At 49.9% G+C, this 25810-nt stretch overlaps 2 protein-coding genes across 10 annotated transcripts in view; one reads left to right on the top strand and one right to left on the bottom strand.

The window, feature by feature from the left end:
• ARHGEF4 (Rho guanine nucleotide exchange factor 4) overlaps positions 1 to 13694 on the top strand; it is a 192963-nt gene extending 179269 nt beyond the window's left edge. For 4 of the 8 annotated variants that reach the window (XM_029934811.1, XM_029934812.1, XM_029934814.1 and 1 more), the window contains 9 exons: positions 4289 to 4468; positions 5500 to 5676; positions 5756 to 5935; positions 7923 to 8155; positions 8472 to 8601; positions 10005 to 10136; positions 10912 to 11155; positions 11860 to 11937; positions 12511 to 13694. In XM_029934811.1, the coding sequence (XP_029790671.1) occupies positions 4289 to 4468; positions 5500 to 5676; positions 5756 to 5935; positions 7923 to 8155; positions 8472 to 8601; positions 10005 to 10136; positions 10912 to 11155; positions 11860 to 11937; positions 12511 to 12662 (1506 nt within the window). In that variant the 3' untranslated portion in view covers positions 12663 to 13694. The other 4 variants (XM_029934816.1, XM_029934817.1, XM_029934818.1 and 1 more) reach the window with 4 other exon arrangements.
• Positions 13695 to 14611: 917 nt separating this feature from the next.
• FAM168B (family with sequence similarity 168 member B) overlaps positions 14612 to 25810 on the bottom strand; it is a 37467-nt gene continuing 26268 nt past the window's right edge. The window contains exons 5-8 of one of the 2 annotated variants that reach the window (XM_029934807.1): positions 21778 to 21920; positions 21465 to 21639; positions 19424 to 19549; positions 14612 to 18995 (exon numbers count right to left, since the gene is read on the bottom strand). In XM_029934807.1, the coding sequence (XP_029790667.1) occupies positions 19437 to 19549; positions 21465 to 21639; positions 21778 to 21920 (431 nt within the window). In that variant the 3' untranslated portion in view covers positions 14612 to 18995; positions 19424 to 19436. Of the gene's footprint in view, positions 18996 to 19423; positions 19550 to 21464; positions 21643 to 21777; positions 21921 to 25810 lie in introns of both variants that reach the window. The other variant, XM_029934806.1, reaches the window with a different exon arrangement.

The following is a 25810-nucleotide window of genomic DNA, read 5'->3' as shown; positions in this document are numbered from 1 at the left end:
GGCCGCCCCGCTCCCGCCCTGCCGCGGCGGGATCTCCGGGCCACTCGGGGCTGGGAGGCCGGGGCCATGGCCAGGTCCCCGCAGTCCCGGCGACGACCCGCGGCGCCCGGGAGTGCCCTGCGCGCCTTGCTACGCTGCAACCTGCCCCCTGGCGCCCAGCGCGTGGTGGTCTTCGCCGTTCTGGCGTTCCTGGTCCTCATCAACGTCGTGCTGATCTTCCTGCTGGCCTTCCGTTGACCGCTGGGGCAGGGCGCCGCGGGGGATCGCGCAGGGGTGAGTGGCGCGGGCTCAGGGCGCCTTTAGCTGCCGAGCGTCTCCCCTTTCAGCCTCATCCTCCCAGCCCGAGAGGCCTGAGGTGCGCCGGCTGGTCCCAGTGGGCCCCCCAGGTGCCACGGCCCGGTGTGTGTGCGTCCCCCGGTGATGCGGCCCTGCAGGTGACTCTGGGGCTTAGTGACCCTTGTGCCATGGGGTTCTTCTGCCTGTCCTTTGTGCCGTGTGTGTGTGTGTGTGTGTGTGTGTGTGTGTGTGTGGTAAAATGGCGCGTCCCTGTGTGTAACTGAGGATGCGAATGCAGCTGTGGACACGGCTGTCTGTGGCTGTCTGGAAAGTGTCCATGTGACTGCCGTGTGAGAGGAACTGGACACGCATTTCTGTGTGGGTTGAAAAATGTCTGGGAAGATAAGTGGGCTCCTGTGCACATGTCATGGGCAGTCGCTTTATCCATGTTAGGTCTTAGTGGTCTTGGCCAGTGTACCCCCACTAGGACAGAGCCCCTCCAGCACCCCTGGAATGTGGGCACTCCGAACACCCGCTATCCCCTGCCGGGCCTGAAGGAGGCCTGAAGGAGGCCTGAAGGAGCTGAGCCATATTCCTTCCCAGACTGTCTGATTGGAATCTTCCACCAGCCTGCATGTGTGATAGAGAGGAAGGGGGTGGGAAGGGTGGTGAATGGTCATCAGGAGGAACTTTTGAGGTAAAGCCAGGCTTCCTCGAGCCTGTCAAAATCTCTAGGGTACAGGACTGGATCCTGCCCCTTCCCTCTCCCCACCTGCCCCTGGTAAACAGCCCAGGTCTCAGAGCTAGCTTCTGCTCCCCACTGCAGGCCAAGAATGAACCTACAACCCTTGCCCCTCAGCCTACTGGACTTGAATCTGGGCGTCTGTGCAGCTGTACCTTGGACAGAGGGCTTCAGGAAGGATCTCTGCCCACAAACCCATCTAGGTGGGCCCTGGTGGCCTCTGGACTGTCCTGGAGGTGGAGTGCATCTCTGACCTCTTGGAGCTGCATTTTATCTTGGTGCCAAAGTGCCTCCCATTTGTTCATCTATAGAGGAGCTTTGTGGTGCAGGGAGAGCACATTGTCACCATGGGCATCGATGGGGACCACACCACAAGGAGATGAAGGAATTTGCTCAAGGCTGTGAGTCTCAAGTACCTCCTGTGTGCAGCAGGGTACTAGGGCAATAAAATAAAGGTGACCAGCACCACCATCACTACCACCACCAAGGACTTCTGGATGACTGAACAAGGCAGGTGTTGGGGCTTGTCCATACAGGTCAAGAACCATGGTCTCTCTGGGAAATCCTACCTGCTTGTCCCATACCTGGAGCCCTTCCCCCCACAACTACACAGGAAACCACTGTGTAGGATGTGCACCTCACTGCAAGGGCTGGCAGAATAAAGCAGAGGGAGGAGGCACTGGGCCTTATAAGAGGGGTTTTTGCTCAGGGCTCATTTGAGAAAACCTGGGGTTAGGAGACGTGGTTAATATTAGTAGGAAAGAACATGGGAAGAGAAATTGTGAGAAGCTGGGCTGTGTGGCTATGTCTGCGTTACATCCTCCCTGCCTGGGCTCCAGCAGTGAAGGCAGCCTCCATGCTGTCCTAGAGACCTGCATGTGTAGTTGGTGTGAACTGAGAATGGACAGCATACACCTGCAATGTGGCATACTGTTCTCAGGAAATCAAAGTGTAGCATCCATTAGCGAGTATGTAAATGTGTGCTGGTAGGTGCATGTCAGGCTGTGTACAAGAAGATGGGGCCTCAGAACACCCACCTCAAAGATCAAACAAAACTACCCAAATAGCCTGTAGTCACATATTCCCTCCATGTCATTATTACTCTCTGTATTTATGCTCACACTCACCCATCATCACATACACCTTCGGTCCCGATGCACGTGCTTACCTGTGATCACTGTCCCTAAAAGAGGACATTTACCTGCAGTCCACGTTCTCATTGGCTTACCCACACCACCCTTGAGTACTCTGCTTCTTCCTCGTCTTGAGGCAAGATCTTCCAAGGCTAGTAGCCTGCTTGTGTGGAGTGTGCCAGATATGGGCTGCCCAGTCTAGTGCCTGCTCCCTAGGTACAGCAGGCTGGCCCCTTTCATGTGGCCTCACTGAGTTCTCTTGTCTCATCTTGTTCATATTGCAGCCAGGAGGCGTTGATCCTGGGGGCCAGGCCTTCTTGCAGAAGAGGACATGCATGTAGTAGGTCTTTTTAGCTGGGGTGAGAGCAATGGTCCCTTGAGGAGGCACACAGCCCTACAGAAATAACCCAGTGCTTGGTGCCTCCAGTCTCTGGGTGGGCCTGGGGAAACTGCAGCCCCTGAATGGCTGTTCCACGTGAGAGTAAATATGCTTTTAATCTGAGGAGTGGTTTCATCAGTGTTTGGAGCAGGTTACATTCCCAGAAGGCATGAACTGAAGGTTTCTGAATGTGCTTGCTCAGGCCCTACCCTAGGGAAGGTTCTAGCCTGAGTGGGCTCTGGTACCCAGGTACCCACCCTACCCTTCGCCCTGCCCTTTCAGGGCTTGGGGAAAATATTTTAGCTACTAGAATTCCCAGATGAAGACCCAGCTAGTCCTGCTGCAGCCCTGCTCTGGTTCCCATTTCAATCTGAGGAATAGCACACACACTGCCCTGGGAGCACCCAGGAAAGGCCCCACTGGACCTGAAGCCAAGGGACAATTCACACTCATGAGTGGGGGCAGAAGCAAGCAGCCCAGAGGAGGAAATAGTTGGTGCAGAGCCTAACTGGTGATGCTCTCAGGCCGTGACTGCTTAACCAAAGAGCCAGCCCATGGCTGTGATAGTCAGAGCCAACACTTGGTTCCCAGCAGAAAGGGGCATGAATCTCACCACTTGTCTGGATCTCTACCCCTCCTCTCATCTTAAGCCCCCAGAGTCACTCATTATTCATGGAGCAGAAACTGAGCCCATGTTACATGAAAGCAACTGTCAGCCCAACAGGAAGTAGAGCTCTGAACACAAGGGCTGCCTGGGGGGCTGAGGAGGGAGTTCCATCTCCCTGCCTTTTAGGGCAGGGAACATCCCTCCTGATATGACCATGTTGGAGTAAGGAAACACACCAAGTTATTTCAGCAGAGAGAAATTAATATAAAGAATTATGAACCACGTATAAAGTGCTAGACTCCATAACCCAAGTACACTAAAATAATCATGAGGTATCTATTACAGAGTTAGCAGCTGCAAGATGTACCAACCTCTCCACAGCTAGGGAATATAGGAAAGAGGTGGAATAATTAGCCCTGAGGATCCTGTAGGGCTTGGGACCTAAATGTCTGAGAACAGGTGCTGCTCAGCTAGGGCTGGTAGGCATGCAGGGGAGGGCCAACAGACTGATTCCACCAGTGTTTGAAAAACACTACAAACAGATCCAGCTTCCGTGATGGCTGGGCACCACTGTACCTAGGGAAGTGGCACTGTTGCTTGCCAGGTGACCTCACAGGTAATGCAAGTCCATAAGAAGCCAGCAGGAGGGAGCAAGCCTCTTCTCCCTCCAGCCTCGTGGTCCCCTCCATCGCCACATTTGGAGAACCTAACAGGGAGCAACAGCACAGAAGAAATGTAGCTTGCTATGCTCAGTCCCAGCATTACAGAGGAGAGCAGAGATAGTAAATGAAGCTGAGAGCAATAATTTAATTGCGAGTCCAATGGGGATGGGAGGAAGGTGTGCCCTGTGCAGGGGAGTGAGCAACATGCTTGCCTCTCAGATTCTGTGGCTTACCAGTATTCTAGTGGTCAAATTCACTTCGGGATTCATCATGAACCCTGCCAGTCTAGACATGCCCAGGGCATAGTCATGTTCCCTAAAGAATGGCTGGCTCAGGGGAGCCTCCATCCACTCCTCTGTAACATGATCAGGATCTCCTCTTCTCAGGGCTGCTGAGGGTGGGGAGCAGAAGGCAGGAAGAGCCTGCCCCATGAGGAGTTCCAGGGCAGCCTTACCGCACTGACCTGCCTGTCTGTGGTTCTCTCCACAGCTCATCAGTGATGGCAGTGTGGTCTGTGCTGAAGCACTCTGGGACCATGTCACCATGGATGACCAAGAACTGGGCTTCAAAGCTGGGGATGTCATCGAAGTAATGGATGCCACCAACAGAGAGTGGTGGTGGGGTCGTGTTGCTGATGGCCAGGGCTGGTTTCCAGCCAGCTTTGTGCGGGTACGGCACCAGCCTTAGCTTCCCCTACATCCATAGGGGCCAACTGTCTCTGCTCAGAAGTGCAAACCTGAAACTGCTCTAGGGTCAGAGGTGCTGGGCATGGACTGTGCTGGGACTGCAAGGCTATGGCCTGGGGATGGCTGGGAGGGGGCGGGGTTGGAGGGGCATGAAGAAGGCCAGGCACAGAATTGTGACTCAAACTTCCTCCACCTGCAGAGCCATCACCAACTCCTGCCTGCTCCACCCCTCCTACCAGGGTGCCCTTGGTGTCCAGAACGGAATGGGTCTGAACAGTGGTGTGTGGATTCCTCCAGGGGGAATCTGCATGTTAGAACACCATTACCACAAACAATTCAATGTACCAGGCATTTACTAAACACTGTTCAGGAAATTTGGACGGGCATCTCAAACTTTCACAATGCCCTGGGGGCTAGGAACAGCCAGCATGGCTGTTAGAAGAAAATTGAGACATGGACAAGTTAAGTCATTAGCACAAGGAGGGGACCCAGAGCCTACCTTTGGTGGCCTTTGGTCTCCAAGGAAGGAATCCAGGTGCAGTCTCAAAGGCCGTACAGAAGGCAATGGGGAGTAGAGTTCTCAGACCTTGGGTTTCATTGCTTCCTCTGCCCCAGACCTCATGGATAAACTGCCCAGTCTCCTCCCCAAGCCTGTTCTACTTACAGGTCACAGAGCCAGAAAGGCCCCAATCACCCATCCACTTCCGTCACAGGCCTTAGAGGCTGGTGTGAGCAGGCACTAGTTCCGAACCCCCCTAAGAGAGTGAGCATCCGCTCTGGTCCCAGCACTGAGTCCAGCACCACCACGGGAGGGGAGACAGTGTGTGTAAGCGAGGGGGCGGGGGGGGGGGGGTCCTCTGGAGAGGCAGGCCAGTCTCAGGTGTTGGGGGCAGGGGGCTGCCATGTCTACCGTCCTTCGAGCCTCAATTCGCCGCCACCACGCGTGTAGGACGCAAGGGCTGACCCTCTGCGGGGCTGACTCTGGGGCGCTGACCCGCCGCGTGCTGCCTGCAGCTGCGGGTGAACCAGGACGAGCCCACCGACGAGGAGGCGTTGAGGGCCGGCGACGGCGGGACCGAGGATGCAGGTGCTGAGGCTCAGAGCAGCAAGGACCAGATGCGGACCAACGTCATCAACGAGATCCTCAGCACCGAGCGAGACTACATCAAGCACCTGCGTGACATCTGCGAGGTGACGTCTAGCAGAGGGTGCGGGGGGGTGGCGTGGGGGGGAGGGGTCCGGAGGGAGACCTGACGCTCGCGGGCTGCAGGGCTACATCAGGCAGTGTCGCAGACGTGCGGACATGTTCAGCGAGGAGCAGCTGCGCACCATCTTTGGGAACATCGAGGACATCTACCGGTGCCAGAAGACGTTCGTGAAGGCGCTGGAGCAGAGGTTCAACCGGGAGCGCCCCCACCTGAGCGAGCTGGGCGCCTGCTTCCTGGAGCACGTGAGCACGCCCCGCACAGAGCCCGCGCTCCCCAGGACCCACTCTCCAGGCCTCCCAGCCAAGCAGTCCCCCTCCGCCCTTCTTTGCACCCTACACACACCTGGCCCCAGCGCATGCAAGCCTCCCTTTGCCCTTGGCTCCCATGCCTGGTTCCTCTCAGACAGAAGTGGGCCCTGCAGGCTAAAGCCCAGGCAACTTACTCCTCTTCTCCCTGAAGCTCCCAGGCCCCAATCCCCTACTGCCCAACTGCCCAACTGCCCTCACCCTCCAACACTGTTTCAGCAGTGTCTCTGCTCCTGTGGGAGACAGACCAAGTCAGAGAAGGTTTCTCAGCCTGAAAGGTTTTCTTAGGCTACAGTAAGTAGGAGGCAGAGCTGGGCTGGGGCCACCTGCTGAGTATCCTCAGAACTGTCATAGCAGATTCTGGGCTTCCTTCCTCACGCAGAAGACTGGAATGTGTACAGTGCTTACTTCCACTCTAAATGCCAACTGGCGTTTAGCCAATTTATTTGGATTGGTGTGAGCTAGATGGACTTCTGGCCTTGCCTAGTAAGAAACGCACTTGTTTCTGTCTCTCTCCTTTGGCACTTATGTGGAGTTGAGCAGAGGATGCCAAGGCCAGCCCATCAAGGACAATGAGGGTTCCTTCCCGGCTACTACCAGTGTATGTGGGGGTGGAGGTTGAGGGGGCTATTGGAAGGGCCCTCCTACTTGGCTCCAGTGGCAGGAGAACTGGAAGGGGAGACCTTAGATTCCCTGAGCAGGAATGAGTGATGCGGTCAGAGCACCTGAGTAGTGTGGAATTTGGAGCCCTGGATTCAGCAGGCAGAGTTGTAATGGGGGCTGGAAATTGAGGGGGGGGGATATAGGGGCTTTATCAACATTACCCAGTATGACCATCACAGCAACTGGCCAGTCAACTAACTGCTGTTACCCTCCTTTCCACCTAAGTCCATGAAGTCCTTGTCACTAAAGAGCACACCCAGTCTTTCTCTGGATCAGGTAGATAGAACTTAAAAAAAAAAAAAAGGCACAGCGAGTCTCATGTAGAATATACACACAAGGGCACCTGGGTGGCTGAGTCAGTTAAACATCTGACTCTGGATTTCAGCTCAGATCATGATATCAAAGTTCAGGGGATTGAGCCCCACATGAGGTTCTGTCCTGGCAGTGAGGAGCTTGCTTGGGATCTCTCTCTACCTCTCTCTGACCCTCCCCTGCCTGTGCTCTCTCTCTCTCTCTCTCAAAATAAATAAACATTAAAAAAAATCCAATACACACAGAACATGGACATATCTGTCACATTGTGAATGAATAAAGTGGCAGTGGCTATCCTTCAGATATGAAGCCAGAGCTTTGTGAGGAAGAAACAAGATACTGGGCTGAGGATGGAAGTAGTCCAGGGGGCACAGCCGTAGACCCTGGCATCCATTTAATCTCCCTTAATCTCCTTCTCTCTCCCTCTCTCTCTCTCTCTCTCTCTCTCTCTCTCTCTCTCTCTCCTTGTCTCTGTCCATCTCCTCCCTCTCTCTCCTACCTTCTCTCTCCCCTTCACTCTCCCTCCTCTCCCTTCTTCCCCCAAATCCTCTCTCCTCTCTATCCTTCTCTCTCTCCCTTCTTTCCCCTGTCTCCTCTTTCCCCTTCTCTCTCTCCTCTCTCTCTTTCTAGTTTTTGGCCCTGGTAGTGCTTCCTTATTAGTATCATTTATTTCATCCAAAAAACCTGACATACAGTCAAAATATTTGCTGAGAATGCTGGGTGGTGACAGAGCATATGCATGCCTGAGTTTTCAGGTCTCTAGCATCCCTGTGCCTAATTCCACATAGCTTGTGCCCAGTGACGTAGGTAGAGCGAGCCTGGGCCCTCTGAGCCCAGCTCCTGAGGGAAACACAGAGGCTCCTGCTCCCTTGCCTGGGCTGTGTCTGAGTAGTCTGGGTGGCCTGAGGGAGCAGGACGTCACCATCCTAACTTCCAGTTGTGCTCCCAGCAAGCAGACTTCCAGATCTACTCGGAATACTGCAACAACCACCCCAATGCCTGTGTGGAGCTCTCCAGGCTTACCAAGCTCAGCAAGTATGTGTACTTCTTTGAAGCCTGCCGGTTACTGCAGAAAATGATAGACATCTCCCTGGATGGGTTCTTGCTGACGCCAGTGCAGAAGATCTGCAAGTACCCTCTGCAGCTGGCCGAGCTGCTCAAGTACACATCCCCGCAGCACAGGTAGGAGGCTGCTGGAAAGGGAGGGCAGTCTGAGGCTCTTCAGGCCTTGGGTGGGCCTATGTGTTGAGTTCTTGTAGTGTGTGGACACTGCTGTATGCACTGACTGACAGCACACAATAAAACAGTCGCCGCTGTCACGTGCTGTCATTACAGTGAGAGACGAGGACAGAAGTAGGATATTAAGTTCTGCGGTGCCTAGACGGTGTGCACTGACAAGTGAAGAATGGCCATGGGCGTAGCCACGGAGGGAGGCAGCTGCACAAGCCCCTCTCTGCTCTCCCTAGTGCAACCTTCTTATAGCTCTGTTATGCCCCAGGGACTTCAAGGATGTGGAAGCAGCCTTACATGCCATGAAGAATGTGGCCCAGCTCATCAATGAACGGAAAAGGAGGCTTGAAAACATTGACAAGATTGCCCAGTGGCAGAGCTCCATAGAGGATTGGGAGGTGAGGACCCCACAGCTTAGAAAATACCATGGGGCGTGGCTCCTTGCTTTAAAATCATGCTTGCCTCTGAAAACTCTAGGAGGGAGCTTAAGTGGGAGCCATGCTCTGGGAGCTGGCAGTAGGAAAACTGGTCCTCTACCTGGGCCACTGGAGTATTGAGCTGCAGGCCTGGTGCCTGGTCAGGAGTGCCAGGCATGTGTGACATAGGACCCTGCTCCCAGTGCAGTCAGCTGGCCTAGCAGGTGGAGCTGGTCCTCAGTCCTCAGGGGACATGGCCGATACCCAGTTTTAGTAACTACTGGGACTCCCCAACAGAAGGGCTCAGTATGACCCAAAACGGGTTGCCATGGGTGTTCGTTCCATTGCTGATTCTATTCTTCAGGCTTGCACATGCCCCCTTACATCCACCAATCTCGCCTTCTAAAGCAACCCAGAGACCTAAACTAATGGGGACATTCTTGTTCTGTTCTCTGCACCTCTACCCACCAGCCATAAAATGTTATGAAAATAGAGATTCCTGGGCCCCACCCTAGAAATACAGAATTGGAATCCCTGGCCCTGGTGGCAGGGCTGAATGATGTAGTCTGTTTTTTTGTTTTTTGTTTTGTTTTTTGTTTTCCTGATGATTGGTTCTGAGGCCCAGCCCTGGCTATGGACCCCTACAAACTCACTTTTCCCAAACTGAATGGCTGCCCAAGCTGGCTGTGGTATGCATTTTTTAAGGAGGAACCAGAGCAGGGCAGGGCTTAGCCTGAAAGCTTGAGGTCTGATGATGGGGCTTCAGGTAGTAACTACATTTAGCTGAGAAAACTTCATAAGCCCCTAAAAGACAAGGCTCACAGGTGACTTCTAGCCAGGTCTAATTATACTTGAGCATAGCACTGTGTAATTGAAGTATCACAGGGGCCAAGTAGCCATCTTGAAACAAAAAAAAAGCAGGTGAAGTTAACTTTAATAATGTTTTATTTAACTCAGCATATCCAAAGTATCATTTCAACATGTAATCCACAAAATCATTAGTGAAATATTTCACATTCTTTATACTAAGTCTTCAAACTTGGTGTTATTTTACTTACATGACATTTCAGTAGAGATCAGCTGCACTTCAAGTGTGCACATGACTGGCTGCCACTGGGCCCCATTTTGCAGAACCAACCAACTTGCAGGTTAAACCACCTTTTTATTCCCTACCACACCACTGCCCCCACCAATTCCTTGAGCTTCAAGAGCAACCCCTCTGTGGCCTGCTGCTCACTGCAGACCCTAGCCCAGTGGGGGCCACAGGCAGGCCAGGCAAGTGGGGAGCCCGCCCAACTCATGATAGAGGTTGGGGGCAGTGCCCAGTGGAGGAAGCTTCCAATCTGGGGTACACTCAGCTCATAGTGTTCCTTGGGGTTCACCAGGGAGAAGATCTCCTGGTCAGGAGCTCAGAACTCATCTACTCGGGGGAGCTGACTCGTGTTACACAACCACAAGCCAAGAGCCAGCAGAGGATGTTTTTTCTCTTTGACCACCAGCTCATCTACTGCAAGAAGGTACCAGAGCTGCTATGCCCTGCTGGATGAGCCATTTAGAGCAGGGGTGGAGGGGGTGAAGCTGAGGGCTGAGAGGAGCTGCTAGAGAAGAGCCACACACACGTCCTGAGGACGTTTGGTACAGCAGGCCCTTCCCTGGTCAGGCCCATAGGGCCAGAATGAGGATGGCTCTCTGTAGAGGAAGCCAAGAAGCCCAAGGACCATGGGGTGGCTCTCACAGTCTGACCAGGGTCCAGTGCTTTTGAGAACACTCCTTCCTGACATAGCCCCTGCTTGCTTCTAAAGCCACCTCTCCTCTTTGCAAACCTCAGCTCCCCCTGAGCCCTGGCGTCCTGTGTTCCTGCTGCCTCTTCTTTGCTGTTAGCTTCTGCTCCTCCTCTCAGCACATGGCCCAAGTGGACCTCCTGGCCACTGACCCTGGGCCTGGCCTGGTAGGCCTAGTACTCTTCTCTGTTGTGCAGTGTGGGCCCTTGCCCATTGTTTCCATGGCTGCCTCTCTGGAAGACTGTGGGTGCCCTCCAGGCCAGTGAGTAATTTCGCTGAAGGGGCGGGGCTCCTCTATCATGGGTTCAGCACACAGCTGTGGGCCACACCACATTCACTCTGCCCTTGTGAGCCTACCATCTGCGGGGAAAGTGGGTGTGCTGCTCACTGGCCCTTCCAATTGCAGGGCAGGGAGTGAGGCTTAAACAAGGCAGGAGGGTGGTTCAGAGGCCTCAGAGGTAAGGACTTGAAAAGCAGGATATAGGCCAGGAGCTCACAGAGTCTCTGGCAGGACCTTCTCCGCCGGGATGTGCTGTACTATAAGGGCCGAGTGGACATGGATGGCCTGGAGGTGGTGGACCTGGAGGATGGGAAAGACAGAGACCTCCATGTGAGTGTCAAGAATGCCTTCCGTCTGCTCTGCGGCACCACGGGAGAGAGTCACCTGCTGTGTGCCAAGAAGCCTGAGCAAAAACAACGCTGGCTCAAGGCCTTCGCCAGGGAGAGGGAGCAGGTTCGGCTGGATCAGGAGACAGGTGCGAGCCCCCACTCAGCCTTGATCCACTGTGAGGGCTCACCCCGCCCTCCTCACCCCTGAACGCAGGGGTTGAGACTGAGGTGGCCATATGCCACAATCCACGGGCCTCAGAGTGTGTCAGTGCTACAGGGCACCTCTTCCTTTCAGCCCCAAGGCATGGCATGGGTTTGTTGGCCTGTCCAGGTTTGCTTCTACCACACACGTACATGCATATATGCATACACACTCCAGAAGAGACCTGGTGAGGTCCCTTTCTAGCACAAAGCATTCAAGTAGGATTTGGGCACTAGCTTTGAGAAACCTCACCCACACCAGCATAAGCAAGATGCCTCCCTGCTGCATTCCTCTTCTCTCCATGGGCCCCTAGACTTCACATTCAGCAGACCAGATTGGCTCTTGATCTGGGAAAGAGCCTCCACCAAAGTGGAAAGGACACTGGATACTGAATACATCAAGGACTGGGTCTGAATGAGAGGTGGGGTAGGGCAAGGATTTAGGGAAAGCCCCCTGAGCCAAGGCAGGCTGGCTAAGCAGGATACTGAGCATCTGCAGCATGATGGGACCCCAGATCCTGTGGGAGATGCAGGATACACCAGGGGCCAGGAGGCACAGGACAAGAGGAACACTGGCTGGGGAGGGGGAGGAGGTGGAAGTCAAGTCCTCAAAATAAGCAGAGGTCTCATTTGTGGTCCTCCCTCCCAGGCTTCTCCATCACCGAGCTGCAGAGGAAGCAGGCCATGCTGAATGCCAGCAAGCAGCAGGCAACTGGGAAGCCCAAAGGTAAGTGGATGGTACCCTACCTCCTCCCACAGCAGCCTGGCCCTACTACCTGATGAAGAACTGTCCTCTGACCCCCAAAACAAAGCCAATTAACATGGAGGTCCCATCTGCTGCCCACTGCCCTTTCCAGGTATTTGTTCCCAAAGGTTGGTGATAAGGGGCCACTGGTGACAAAGCTTTATCCAGTGTGCAGATAATTTGCTGCCACTCTCCTGGTGTCCCCCAGAGCAGCAGCATTAGTAACAGCACACCTCCCCGGCAGGACTGCCTTCTGGTAGGCCTCAGTACAGCCACCTGGCCAGGAGCTCATATCCCCATTGCAACAGAGCTGATAAATGCCTGGCAAGAGACCTGTGCCATGGAGGAGCTCCAGGGCCCCACACAGTCCCAGGGTTCCTCCCCTCCACAGGCAGGAGGCTGGCCCAGGCCACTGGGTGTGGTCAGTCCCACAAAGGAAGGTCCCTACCAGGGGAGGGGCCCCATTCCACCCCCTACCAGGCAGAGGCTGCTATTCTGCCACGTGCCACCTGGCTCCCTAGGCACCTATGATCCCTGCTTGCTTTTTCTGCTCAGCCCTCAGCCGCCCCTACTACCTGGCACGCCAGAAGCACCCAGCACTGCCTGCCAGCCTGCCCCAGCAACAGGTCTTGGTACTGGGGGAGCCCAAGCGGAAGCCATCTACCTTCTGGCACAGCATTAGCCGGCTGGCACCGTTCCGCAAGTGAGCCAGCTCCCCACCTGACAGCACTGTATGGACCTGGCCCTCCAGTGGGCCTCCAGTTTTTTCTCCCTGAGGCCCATGGTATGTGGCCTCCTCTGCCTGTCATGCACACTGGAAGTTACGGGCTAAGTGAGGGAGCTGCTTGGTGCCCCATTCTTCGTTACTTCCCCACACTGGTGCATTGAAGACACCAACTGGAGGGGCAGGGGCTCACAGTGGTGATCCTCCTGCCACCCTCTGGACCTCTGGGGCCTCCTGGGAGCCACAGCTGAGAGCCACCGACCAGGCCAACACACATGCCAAGACTGGCCACTCTGGACCCTCTTCTCTGGACGACTTATCATCCTTCCTCCTGTTGCTTCTGGGCAGACTCTGCCTCCAGCCCCTGCAAAGGTGGGCTGTGTGCCCTGATGCCTCCGATTGTCCTTCAGGCCCCTGGTCCCCAGGTGGTGGTGCCAGGCAACTTGCATCCCTGGAGGGTGGAAACCAGAATTCTGTGCACAAAAATGTCCAGCCCAGAGCCCACCTCTCTTGCCTCCCAGCCCCTCCTAGACACTCCTGGCTGTGGACACCCTCTTCACTCGTGATGTGTTTATAATGGAAAGAAAACAAAATCATACTTCTGTCAGGGTTGTGAGCAGTCCACATAGTTGTGGGATGACTCCAGAGCCTGCCCCTGGTTTGTCTGGATTTGCTGTTTTTCTAACAATGGGGAAAAGTAATTGTTATTAGTGACACAGAAAGGTTGCCTTACCCTAAGTGAGTGGGAGAAGCCATAAGGACTGAATTCTGGGGCCCAGCACCTAGGACTGACCCACTAACCCAGAGTCTGGTGGGCATGCGAGTTAGAGGGAAGCCTATGTCCTACCGGGAATGGTCACAAGTACAGCCAGGACCTGGCTTGTGGGTGCAGAACGCTGAGCTGCCTCTCTGGCCTAAGGGAATTCAGCAGCATGTACAGTCAGTCACTGTTGCACTATACTTTCTCCAAGCCAGAAGCCACATTTAATTTCATAAAGAAACTTGTAAAAAATAACCTGGTGTCAGCCCTAGTTTTTCCACTTGCATCAATGCATTTTCTCCTCTGCATGTTCCATCCTTCCTGTGCCTGTTACCTGTTTACCTCTGCCCTGGGCCTTTTTCTTTTTCTTTTAACATTTATTTATTTTGAGAGAGACAAAGCATTAGTGGGGGAGGGGCAAAGAGAGGGGGAGATACAAAATCAGAAGCAGGTTCCAGGCTCTGAGCTGTCAGCACACAGCCCAATGCAGGGCTTGAACCCACGAACTGTGAGATCATGACCTGAGCCAAAGTCAGACACATAACCGACTGAGCCACCAAGGTGCCCCCTGGGCCTCTCCTTAAACAGAAAGGATGAGCTCAGCATTGCCCAGTGTGGTGGGAGTTCACTTACTTGCAAACCATACCGTCAGAGCTTTGGTGGAAAGAAGCTAAGGTGCCGGAGTAAGTGCCTCAGAGGCTCAGAAGGAACTGCGAGTACAGCATGTGGCCTGGGGGCTGTCCTGCTGTGGGACAGTGCTGGCTCAGCTCCTCCAACCTCTCAGGCCTGGAAGCCTGGCCCCCTCCCCTCAACTGCCCCCAGAGTCCATGTTTAGCTGAAGTTAGTGAATTTGGGGGGTGGGCAGTCTGCAATCTTCCTGGCTTTCAGCATCCTCCTCACTGAAATGGAGAAGAATACGTCCTCCAAGAGGACCAGGACACAGGATGAGGAGAGAAATAGGGAACAGAGGAAGCAGGCTTCCACACACCCTTACACACCAGCTGTCACAGTGCCACACAAGGTCCCAGGGGCAGAGCACAAGGCCTTCTGCCCCCAAACCCTGCATTTCCTAACTAGAAAGAAGCTATACGACCTCCAGCCAGGCCATGCCACTTCAAAATAAAACCTACAGGGAAAGAAAATCATAAAAAAAAAAAAAAAAAATCACACAATGCAACACAAGTCAATCTTTATTGAAAACTGCAGTATTAATACATAACAATTCTTGTTACAATAAACGTGCTTTTAAGAATTTTAAATCTGAGCTCATCTACTCATCAGATTGCATAAAAAATTAAAATAGTATGAATTTACACATAATGGAACTGGCTCAGGATTGGTGTCCAATTCCTTTGTACTGATTGACACCGTAAGTTCAATGCAGGTGAGGGAGGCCTTTAACACTGGAAGACAATGCTGATGAAAGCTTAAAAAAAGTACCAAGAGAACGGTCTAAAAACACAGTATTTAAAAATCATTAAAGAAAAAAGGGGGGTAACCATTTCCTAGTCAGTCACAACCCACGTGGCTCCTTGAGGCCTCTCCTCTGAGCAGCCATCACAGTGGCCCTGCCGGGGCACAGCAGGGCCCATCTGTTTTACTGACCACTAGTCTACACAAGGACCCACAGGAGACTGACGGGGCTCAGAAGGCCCAAACGAGACACCTGTCATCGCCACCCCAACAGCCCTGAAGCCACTGCAGGTCCCCTGAACAGATGCCCGCCTCTCCTCTGTCTCTCTGTCCCAAGTGAGTAAACTTTAAGGTTACCCCTAGAGTCTTCTGTTCTTCAAATGGGTGGGGGTGGGGGAGACAAATCCTCTGAAACATGTAAGAACAGCTTTGCAACTTTCTACCCAAAAAGACTAGACCCTCTTCTGCAGCAGGTCATCTGCAAGTCTGTTCAATAAAGTCTGATGCACCTTCAGAAAGCTCAGGCTGAAAATTCAACAGCTCAGGGAAAAAACAAAACATCTGAGATACGCTAGAGAAAGCTAAGCAGTCTGCCCTTCCCCTGAGCCAACCACACTCGTCTCTAGAGAAAACTCCACCCACCCTTACTTAGAAAGCACCAGAAAGAACCAGAAGCTGCCCCTTGCCCTCAAAGCACTCAACCTTAAAACCATCCATTAACCTGCTGAGGGGTCAGACAGGAATCCTGTCCTGACTGGGCAACACCCAGGCTGGCAATGACTGGGGCATCCAGCCATTAGCTGCCAGATGGGGAGAAGGTGTCCCAACCAGTCAGAGTAATACTGTTTCCAAGAATAGGTGAAGAAGTGTGGATTTCCTTTCTGCAGTAGGCCCCAATATTGATGTGGCTGGTGTGTGCCACCCTTTCACCGCCGATGGCAGGCACCACACCACATATCAGCATATGCAAAATATGTAAGAACATATTTCCTCTTAGTATAGAAGCGATGGTGTCACCAGATGGAGCGAGGCACTGCCCAAGTCTCAAGACGTGTCTCACCTCCTGTAAATACTACACTTGCATAGCACTCAAGAAACAGATTCACAGAATAGCAACTGGTAGGCCTCATAACCATACCAAGAATGTTCTGACTACACTTAACACAGAAGACATAAAAGGTTCTGGAAGCGCCTTGCCTTCATGCCTCCCACGAATGGCCCTGGTCCTGAAGTTGGCCTCACTCCTGAGAGGCAGCAGACTGAAGGCACCTGACCCAGATCCAAACAAAATTTCCAACAGCAGAGAAACAGACCTCCTGAACCTTGGCAGAGAGGCTATAGAACAATTTTTTTGTATCATCCATGATGACGTTCATGTTTAGGAGAATTAGGTCCTTTGCTGGCCTGTCTCCACTTCCAAAAGAACCATAATTCAGCAGAAATAGTATCAAATTAAGAATGTCACATACAAAAAAAAAGGCAGTTTCTCTGAATGCTCCACAATTACAATTGGAGTGTCAAATTATGCAATTTACAACAGAAGTTCTATTCCTTAATTTTACTGGAACTGCTGTTAAAATTACAATCTATGATAGTTTTGCTACTATTCATATGTCCAGAATCTTACCTACTAGACAAGATCTACCTTTCATTATCACATTTGATAGCTGATGCCCTGATATGAAAAGATTTCCACACAGATGTATTCCATTATGCAAAAGTATGTGATAAAGTCTCCCAACTCACCTTCACAAAAGGGAAAAAGGATTTTAAAAATTTATAGAAGGGAAAGTATTTATGAAGCTGGTGTAAATGGGGGCAAAAGGCAACCCAACCTTCTTGGTCTTGAAAACACCATTTAATTCCGTGCTCGTGAGAACGCTCACCCCGTGTGCACCGTGTCTCAAGCAAGCTCAATGAAGCATCCTATACAACTCTGCTTATTCCAGTGACTCCACCCTCACGGGGGGGGGGGGGGGGGGGGGGGGGGGGGGGGGGGGGGGGGGGGGGGGGGGGTGTGGGTGTGTGTGTGTGTGGGTGTGTGTGTGTGTGTGTGTGTGTGTGTGTGTGTGTGTGTATTCGGGTTTCCATTTTTGATATTTAGGGCTGGAACCCTTAGAACCTCAGGGGTATTATAAACCATCCACAGTACAGAAGGAATAACCAATACAGAGTTAAAGGGGACACAAACTGTGTGCCTGGGGTAAATGGTTCTCTCTCTCTCTCTCTCTCTCTCTCTCTCACACACACACACACACACACACACACACACACACACACACGGATTAAGTGCTAATGAAGCAATTTAAAGTACTTATCAGTAAGCACACTATGTTAATAGACATTAGAAATAAGGAACTTTCTGTTTACAATGATCCATGCAAAAATATCCTAAACTTCTTATAAAATAAAATGTGAAAAAGAAAATTATGGGGTACTTACTATAAAAAATTAGGTTACCAAAGGCTCAGGGGTCAGGTGTCCCACTCACAAAATGGGGCAAATGCCAAACCAGTGCCAGAGCCCTGACCTAGCTGCCAGAGACGGAACAGCAGCATCCCCTCCCAACCAAAGACTATACACTTGAAATGATGGGGTGAACAGGAGTATACCCCACCCCACCTGACAGACTGTTGGAAGGGAACAAAACCCTCACCCTCCCACCCCCTCTGTGAACAGACAAACTGCCACTGATACAAGCTGGGCATATTTAAGAAAAAAAAAATCCTCTTCATTTCTTATGTACAATATTCTGACTTTAAACACAAAATCCTTCCCGAATAAATCCTGGCAGGCAAATGCATTCTGATGCTGCCTGAGCCATTGCTGTCCCTACCTGCTTTGTGCTGAGAACCCTCAGCTACACAGGGCAGACAAGGCTCACAGACCAGAGGCACCAGCTCTTTCCTCCCCAGGCCCATGTCCAGAAGTCCTTTCCAGATGGTCTCAGATGACAAGTCCCCATCAGGTAGATGGGCCCAAACACAGCCACAGCCCTGCTTCTCTACAAGAAACAATTTCAAATCAAGATTTGTTCCCTTTTAATAGTTCTTTTAAATGTTCAACTTTCTTCATAACAGACAGCTGAAATCTTTGTCCTTCTTGGGGTGGGTGGGGTGGAGAACAACAATGCCTACATAGGTTTTCCATGAACTGAAACTTCTCAGGGGGGTGGGAGGGAGGAGAAGGAATGGGTTTCTAAGCTAAACAAAAGAGAAACCAATAACTCATCAAAGTGTGGCTGTTTCTCCTTCACATATCTTCCATCCCAGGAAAATAATTTAGTTCTACATAGGACTTTTCCAATACAGATACAGAAAATCTCATCTCTATGTGTAGGAGACTTATAATGAAAATTTAGATGGCAGAGAAAATTGCTTTGCTGATACACAGATGACCTCTTAACTGTACTGGCCATACAACTCTACACTTTCATGAGCATCTCTAAGAATGTCCACACCACAATGTCCGGCAAGCCTGAACGGCAAGAAAAGGATATCCAGTAAGCTGGCTGCGCCCCAGACAGTGGTGGCCAACCCTGCAGGTTCCCTGTCCCTGCAACCCTCTTCCCGTGCAGTCAGTGTGAAAGAAACAGATGGCTGAAAACTCAAAGTCCACGTTACCAACTCACAACCCATATCAACCCCAAAGGCTGAAGAATTGTCTGTGGGATTTCAGATACTCTATGAAGAAATTCATTTTAACACCTATAACTTTAAGACTCTGCATACATTACAACAGTGCATTAGTGATACAAGTTGTAAAATGCTTTTCCATTCCTTTGGGTTTTGCATATGATGGTTTTGCATCAGTCACTGCAGGTAGATTGAGCAAGCTTTGTTTTTTGTTTGTTTTTTTAAACATGCATTCAACTAGATATGATTCAGAATAGATTAATACTCCCTTTTTATCATTACAGTTAGCTAAAAAATTTGCCAGGCAGCCCACAAAACAGGAATTGCTTTAAGACCAACCCACAGAGTTAGTTGGAAACTAATGGCGCTGGAACCTGCTGGGCTGGGCCATAGTAGTGTTTAGCTAAGTGTCGAGAGCATTAGGAAGAAAGTCCAGGTTGGAGGCGCGAGGCCTGCAGCACCAGCTGTGGAACCTCCATGATGTGACTGCACAGCTCCATCCTCAAACCTGGCAGGGGGAGAAAGACACACACGGTCACACACAGCACCTGTGGCTGCTCCAAAACGGTATTTCATTGAAGTAGAGGAGGACAAAACCCAGTAGGAGGCAGCCACAGGTAAGGCTACTGCTCCTGGTTCTCGCAGACCTTAGAGAGACTTCTGCTTACAACTAGAATCCTGGGTCCTGTAGGAGGCAGTGGGAGATTAGAGCAGAGATGAGGAAAGGAACAAAGTATATAGCGGACACAGCAACTACTCAATGGTTTCCTTCTTTTTACCTTGTAAAAGAGTCCAAATTAGAACAAAACTTTAAATGCCACACTGCCCTTGAATTAACAGGGGCATTTAAGCATTTTTCTCGTTAGTGCTTAAAATATGGTAGATTTAACAATCTGCACCGAAAAAAAGCCAACCCAGGCTTCACCAGTCACTTACATTTGCAGAGTGATCACCATTGAGGGGGCACGTAGCTGTAGGTGGGTGTTCCCGGGGCCCGGTACGTGGGCACAGTGACTGGGTGGGGGGCAACAGGAGTTGGGGAGTGGGCAGTCAGCAGGGTGCCTGGAAGAAAGAGCAGCTGTCTTAATGGCAGGCAGCACCACCCACACAAGGCTCGCCTGCGTCACCACACAGCTCCACACTGCCTGACAAGAGAGCTCTGGCCTGGCCTGCTTTACAAGAATGGAGGTGCACGGGGAGGGGGGTGGTTTGTGACCTAGACTGCCGTCAGAATTCTGATCATACACAACTCAAGTCATATAAACACAGCAAGCTCATATGATAATGTCTGTAGGCTTTGTACCTCCCCTTCATATGAGCATACTCAATGATTTTTGCATATCAGATGATAACCAACAAAGTAATCACTGCCTTTAAAAGGAAAAATATTTGGGTGCCTGGGTGGCTCGGTCAGTTAAGTGTTGCACTTCAGCTCAGGTCAGGATCTCACAGTTCATGACTATGAGCCCCTCATTGGGCTCCTCAGTGACAGTGTGTAGAGCCTGCTTGAGATGCTCTCTATCTCCCTCCCTGTCCCTCCCTAAATAAACTTTTATAATAAAACAAAAAAGGGAGGAAATTTTTCACATGCTACAACATGGATGAATATTGAGGATGTTATATTAAATGAAATAAGCCAGCCACAGAGACATCCAACAGGATTCCAGTTACAAATATAAAGTATCTCACTCAGGTAGTCAAACTGATAAAAAGTAGAATGGAAGATGGCCAGGGGCTTGGGAGTGGGAGGGTGGGGCAGGGGAAAGGACAGCTCTTGTTTAATGAGCACAGATCTGCAGTTTTACAAGATGAAAGAGTTTTGTTTCACAACATGTAAATATACTTAACCCTACTGAACTATACAGTTAAAAATGGTTAAGATGGTAAAAATTATAGGAAAGGAGGCAGATTCTTCCAAAGTATATGACCTTCTACGTACATGAAGATAAATGTATTTTCCCTATAACTGCAGAAAACTCAGCACTCTGAGTTCAACTGTGGATAAGCATAGCCTCCAACCTAACAGCCTCACCCTGCTCTTCCTCACTTCCCACCTTCCCTGGCCACAACCAGCCCAGGGTCTGCCATCCCTCCCTCCACATGCCTCAAACATGCAGCTTCTGTCTGTGCCTTCACAGAGTAGTGTGAGAAAACCACATACAAGGGAGGCTCTGAGCAGAAACACACATGGTATCTTTCTCTCTAGCACAATCTCCCTATAGTGAAGGGGGTGGGGGTGGGGAGAGAGCCAAGGAACAATACTAACACACACACACACACACACACACACACACACACACACACAGCCATGGGCAAGCAATTACATCTTCTGTACCTGGCTGCCCAGGTAACCCATATGCCCACTGGGGGCTCCACGGCCCCAGGAAGATGTGCACAGCCTACCCAGGAGTCTCATCTCTCCATGATTTAATATTCTGAGCAAGGGAAGCGTTGGGAAATAAAGCTGACCAATGCCAAAGATTTTCTATAAGCAGTTGTTATCTCCATGAACACAAAGCCAGCTTTCCTAGATTCATGCAAACACCCACATTCACACAACTTGCCCTGCAGCCTACACTAAAGGAGAGTACCAGGGAGGCCAGCCCACCCAGATACCAAGTGATCACCTTCTGCTCAAGCTTGGTATGCTCACTGGTACGCTCCTCAGCCCTACTGCTAAGGGCTCAACTCACCTGTCAAATACATTGATCACTATCCAGTCATACCCTATGGGGAGGGTACTTGGTTCTTGGCTGATCACCCTAAACCTCACACCTTTCCTCCCAACCAAAAGGAGAAGGGGAGGAAATAAAAGAAAGGGAAAGAAGGATCATATGCTATTCCTTTCCCAAAAAGTATGTCCTTCCAAAAGAGTCAAGCCATTAAAATCAAACCAAGGGTCAGAGAATTAGTGAGCTCTCCCTTCTCCTGGTTCTCATGCCATTATAAAAGAGGCAACCCAGGGTCAAGGACTCACCTGCTGACATGGCCATAGTGGTCCCAGCCACCATGCCCATGGTGACGCCGTTGCCTCTAGGTGGAGGGATGGGAGCAGGGTACACTGTCGCCGGCATGCCATTGGGCTGCACCACCGTGGTGTGGTGGATGACGTGAGGGGGCGCTGCATACAAGGGCTGTGTGTAGTACGTGCCCTGCTGCAGGGAAGAGGAGACACCAATACCACAGGGCTCCACACCTCATGGGTCAGAGCCCAGAGAGAACCAACCCTTCCCACATGCACAATGCTCAAGAGCACTTAATTAGGAGACCCACAGCACACCCAGGCCTACCTGTGCATAGGGGCTCTGCTGGGGGTAGGCACTTCGCACAGGGTACACAGCAGTCTGGTAGGGGTTGGGAGAGGAGGAGTATGGCGGCACTGCCCCACTGGTGGGGGAACAGGACACTTTGTAAGGTGTTCCAGGAGTGTAACCTGAAACAAAGAAGCCAGTAGACAGTGAAAAACCAAGACCTTTTCCTCTAAGATCAGGATTAAGACAAGGATGTCCACTCTTACCACTGTTATTCAACGTATTACAGGAGGTCCTAGCCACAGCAAACAGATAAGAAATAAAAGGCATCCCTACTGGTAAGGAAAAAGTGAAACTATCACTATTTGCAGATGACATGACACTATATACAGAAAACTAAAGACCACCAAAAAACTGTTAGAATAAATGAATTCACTGGGGAGCCTGGGTGGCTCAGTTGGTTGAACGTCCGGCTATTGATTTCAGTTCAGGTCACGATCCCAGAGTTAAAGGACTGAGCCTGGCTTTGGGTTCCGCACTGAGCATGGAGCCTGCTTGGGACATTCTCCCTCTCTCTTGCTTTCTCTACCCTTTCCCCTCCCTCTCCTCTGCCCCACTCCCCAGCTCACGCTCTCTAAAATAAAGTTAAGAAAATTATAAAGAAATTAATGATTCAGTAAAATTGCAGAACATAAAATATAAAATCTGTGATAAGAAAATAGCAGAAAGAGAAATTCAGAAAACATCCCATTTACAAGTGCACCAAAAACAATAAAACACCTAGGAATAAATTTAACCAACGAGGTGAAAGACCATATACTCTGAGAACTATAGGACACACTGATGAAAACAAACAAAAAACCCCCTGAAGATAACACAAATAAACAGAAAGATACACCACATCCATGTACTGGAAGAATTAGAATCATTAAAATCTCCATACTACTTAAAGCAATCTACATATTCAATGCAATCCCTATCAAAATACCAACAGCATTTTTCACTGAACTAGAACGAATAACACTAAAATTTGTGTATGGAACCACAAAAGACTCCAAAGAGCCCACGAATTGTGAGAAAGAAGAACAAAGCTGGAAGTATCACAATCCTAGATTTCAGGATATACTACACAAAGCTGTGACCAAAATGGTATGATACTGGCACAAAAACAGACACACAGATCAATGGAACACGATAGAAAGCGTAGAAATAAACCCACATTTAAATGGCCAATTAATCAACAACAAAGGAGGCAGGAATATACAGTGGGGAAGAGAAGTCTTTTCTTTTTTTTTTTTTTTAATGTTTTTTATTTATTTTTGATACAGAGAGAGACAGAGCATGAGAGGGGGAGGGGCAGAGAGAGAGAAGGAGACACAGACATGGAAGCAGGCTCCAGGTTCTGAGCTAGCTGTCAGCACAGAGCCTGACGCAGGGCTCGAACCCACGAACGTGAGATCTGACCTGAGCCGAAGTCGGAGGCTTCACCGACTGAGCCACCCAGGCGCCCCGAGAAGTCTTTTCAATAAATGGTGTTGGGAAAACTGTGCAAAAGAATGAAAGTGGACCACAAACTAGCCACAAAAATAAACTCAAAATGGATTAAAGACCTAAATGTGAGACCTGAAACCTTAAAACTCCTAAAAGAAAATATAGGCAATAATCTCTTGGACATTAGCCTTAACATACTATGGATCTCTCAGGCAAGGGAAACAAAAGCAAAAATAAACTATTAGGACTACATCAAACTAAAAAGCTCTGCAAACAAAGGAAATCATCAACGACACAAAAGAAAACCAAACTACTGAATGGGAGTTTACAAATAAATCTGAAATAGGAGTTAATATCCAAAATACATTAAAAAAAAACCAAAATAAGAACCCAACTGAACACTAGGCAGAAGACCTGAATAGACAGTTTGCAAAGAAGAGACCATATGGCTCATAGACACATGAAAAGATGCTCAACATCACTCATCATCAGGGAAATGCAAATCAAAACCACAATGAGATATCACTTCGCACCAGTCAGGATGGCTACTATCAAAAAGACAAGAAAGAATAAGTGCCAGAGGATGTGGAGCAAAGGGAACCCTGGTGCAAGTTGGTGGGAATGTAAATTGGTGCTGCCAGAAAACAGTATGGAGGTTCTTCAAAAAGTTAAAAACAGAAATACCACGTAATCTAATAATTCCACCACTAGGTATTTACCCAAAGAAAACGAAAACACTAGTTTGGAAAGATATATACATACACTTCTATTCTTATTGTAGCATAATATACAATACCAAGATATGGAAACAACCCAAATATCCAATGACAGAATGGATAAAGATGTCATGTATTATGTATGTGTTCTCTCTCTCTCTCTCTCTCTCTCTCTCTCTCTCTCTCTCACACACACACACACACACACACACACACACACACACACACACACGGGAATATTACTGAGCCATAAAAAAGAATGCAATCTTGTCATTTCTGATAACATGGATGGACCTAGAGTATTATGTTAAGTGAAATAAATTAGATAGCGAAAGGCAAATATGAGATAATCCATGTGATTTCATTTATATGTGCAATCTAAAAAGCAAAGCAAAACAGAAACCAGAAACTAACTCATAGAGCACAAAGCAGAGGTTGCTGGGCTGGGCAGGTGTTGGTGCTGGGTGAAACAGGTGCAGGGGATTAACAAGTACTAACTTCCAGTTATAAAATAAGCAAGCCATGGAGATGAGTAACAAGTACAGTATAGAGAATACAGTCAAGAACACTGTATGATGAGAGATGAGGAATACACTTATTGTGCTGAGCAATGAGCAATACACAGAACTGAACCACCATGTTATACACCTGAAACTAATATAAAATTTAAAAAGAAAAGAAAAAAAGGCTTTAATTCAAACCCACTTTCAGCCTGGCACAGGGAGGAACCAAGTCATGTCCTAGCCCTGACCACAGTCAAGATCTGACACCACTATGGACCAGTACATCCCCAAAAAGATCTGACCTTGGGGTGCCTGGGTAGCTCAATCAGTTAAGCATCTGACTTCAGCTCAGGTCACAATCTCACAGTTCATGGGTTCGAGCCCTGCATCGGGCTCTGTGCTAACAGCTCGGAGCCTAGAGCCTGCTTCAGATTCTGTGTCTCCCTCTCTCTCTGCCCCTCCCCCACTCATGCTCTGTTTCTGTCTCAATAATAAATAAACGTAAAAATTAAAAAAAAAATCTGACCTCATTTCTAGACCTTATACATGGGGGGGGAAGCAGGTGGTATTTGGGGGAGAAATAAAAAACAAAGGAGAAAGTTCTACTGAGAGTATACTCAACACAGGAATAGAAAAGATATACCTGTTCTGTAGGAATACAAATGGTTACACCTTCTTGGAGCACAACCCCCAACCCAGCATTAAAAGTATGTCTGTCTTTATATCCCATAATTCCACAAAAAAGGCATGGATTAGAACAGACTCAACTGTAAAAATGCTCATCACAGTGTTTATCACAGCAAAATAAAGCAGGGCCGGGGGGGTAATCAAACACCAGGGCTATGGTAAAAAGATCTGACTTAAGACTGCAGGGGACACTGGATAGCTCAGTTGGTTAAGCATCCGACTTCCACTCAGGTCATGATCTTAGTTCATGAGTTCAAGCCCCATGTTGGATTCTGTGCTGACAGCTCTGAGCCTAGAGCCTGCTTCAGATTCTGTGTCTCCCTCTCTCTCTCTGCCCCTCCCCCATGCTTGCTCGCCCTCTCTCTCTCAAAAATGAATAAATGTTAAAAAAAATTTTTTTAAAGACAGTAAGTTGAATACATACATTTAACTTTGTCCCCACAAAAAGGGAAATAAATCAGATTAATAAATAAAAAAGGTAAAACCACACATAGCAAAAATGGAAGAGGAGACAAACTGAAACCTAAAAAGCAGAAGTGGAAAATGATCTGGCAGACTCAAGAAGTTGCACTGCAGGCAGCACAGACGGGGTTGAGAAGAGCCTGCCATCAGGAACGCCCCTTTCCCCACACGTGGACACTGTGCAGCCAGCAGGGACTTGGTGGAGTAGAGCCT

Source organism: Suricata suricatta, chromosome 3 (assembly GCF_006229205.1).
Source record: "Suricata suricatta isolate VVHF042 chromosome 3, meerkat_22Aug2017_6uvM2_HiC, whole genome shotgun sequence".
Lineage (NCBI taxonomy): Eukaryota > Metazoa > Chordata > Mammalia > Carnivora > Herpestidae > Suricata > Suricata suricatta.
This window is presented reverse-complemented; position numbering and strand designations above follow the sequence as displayed.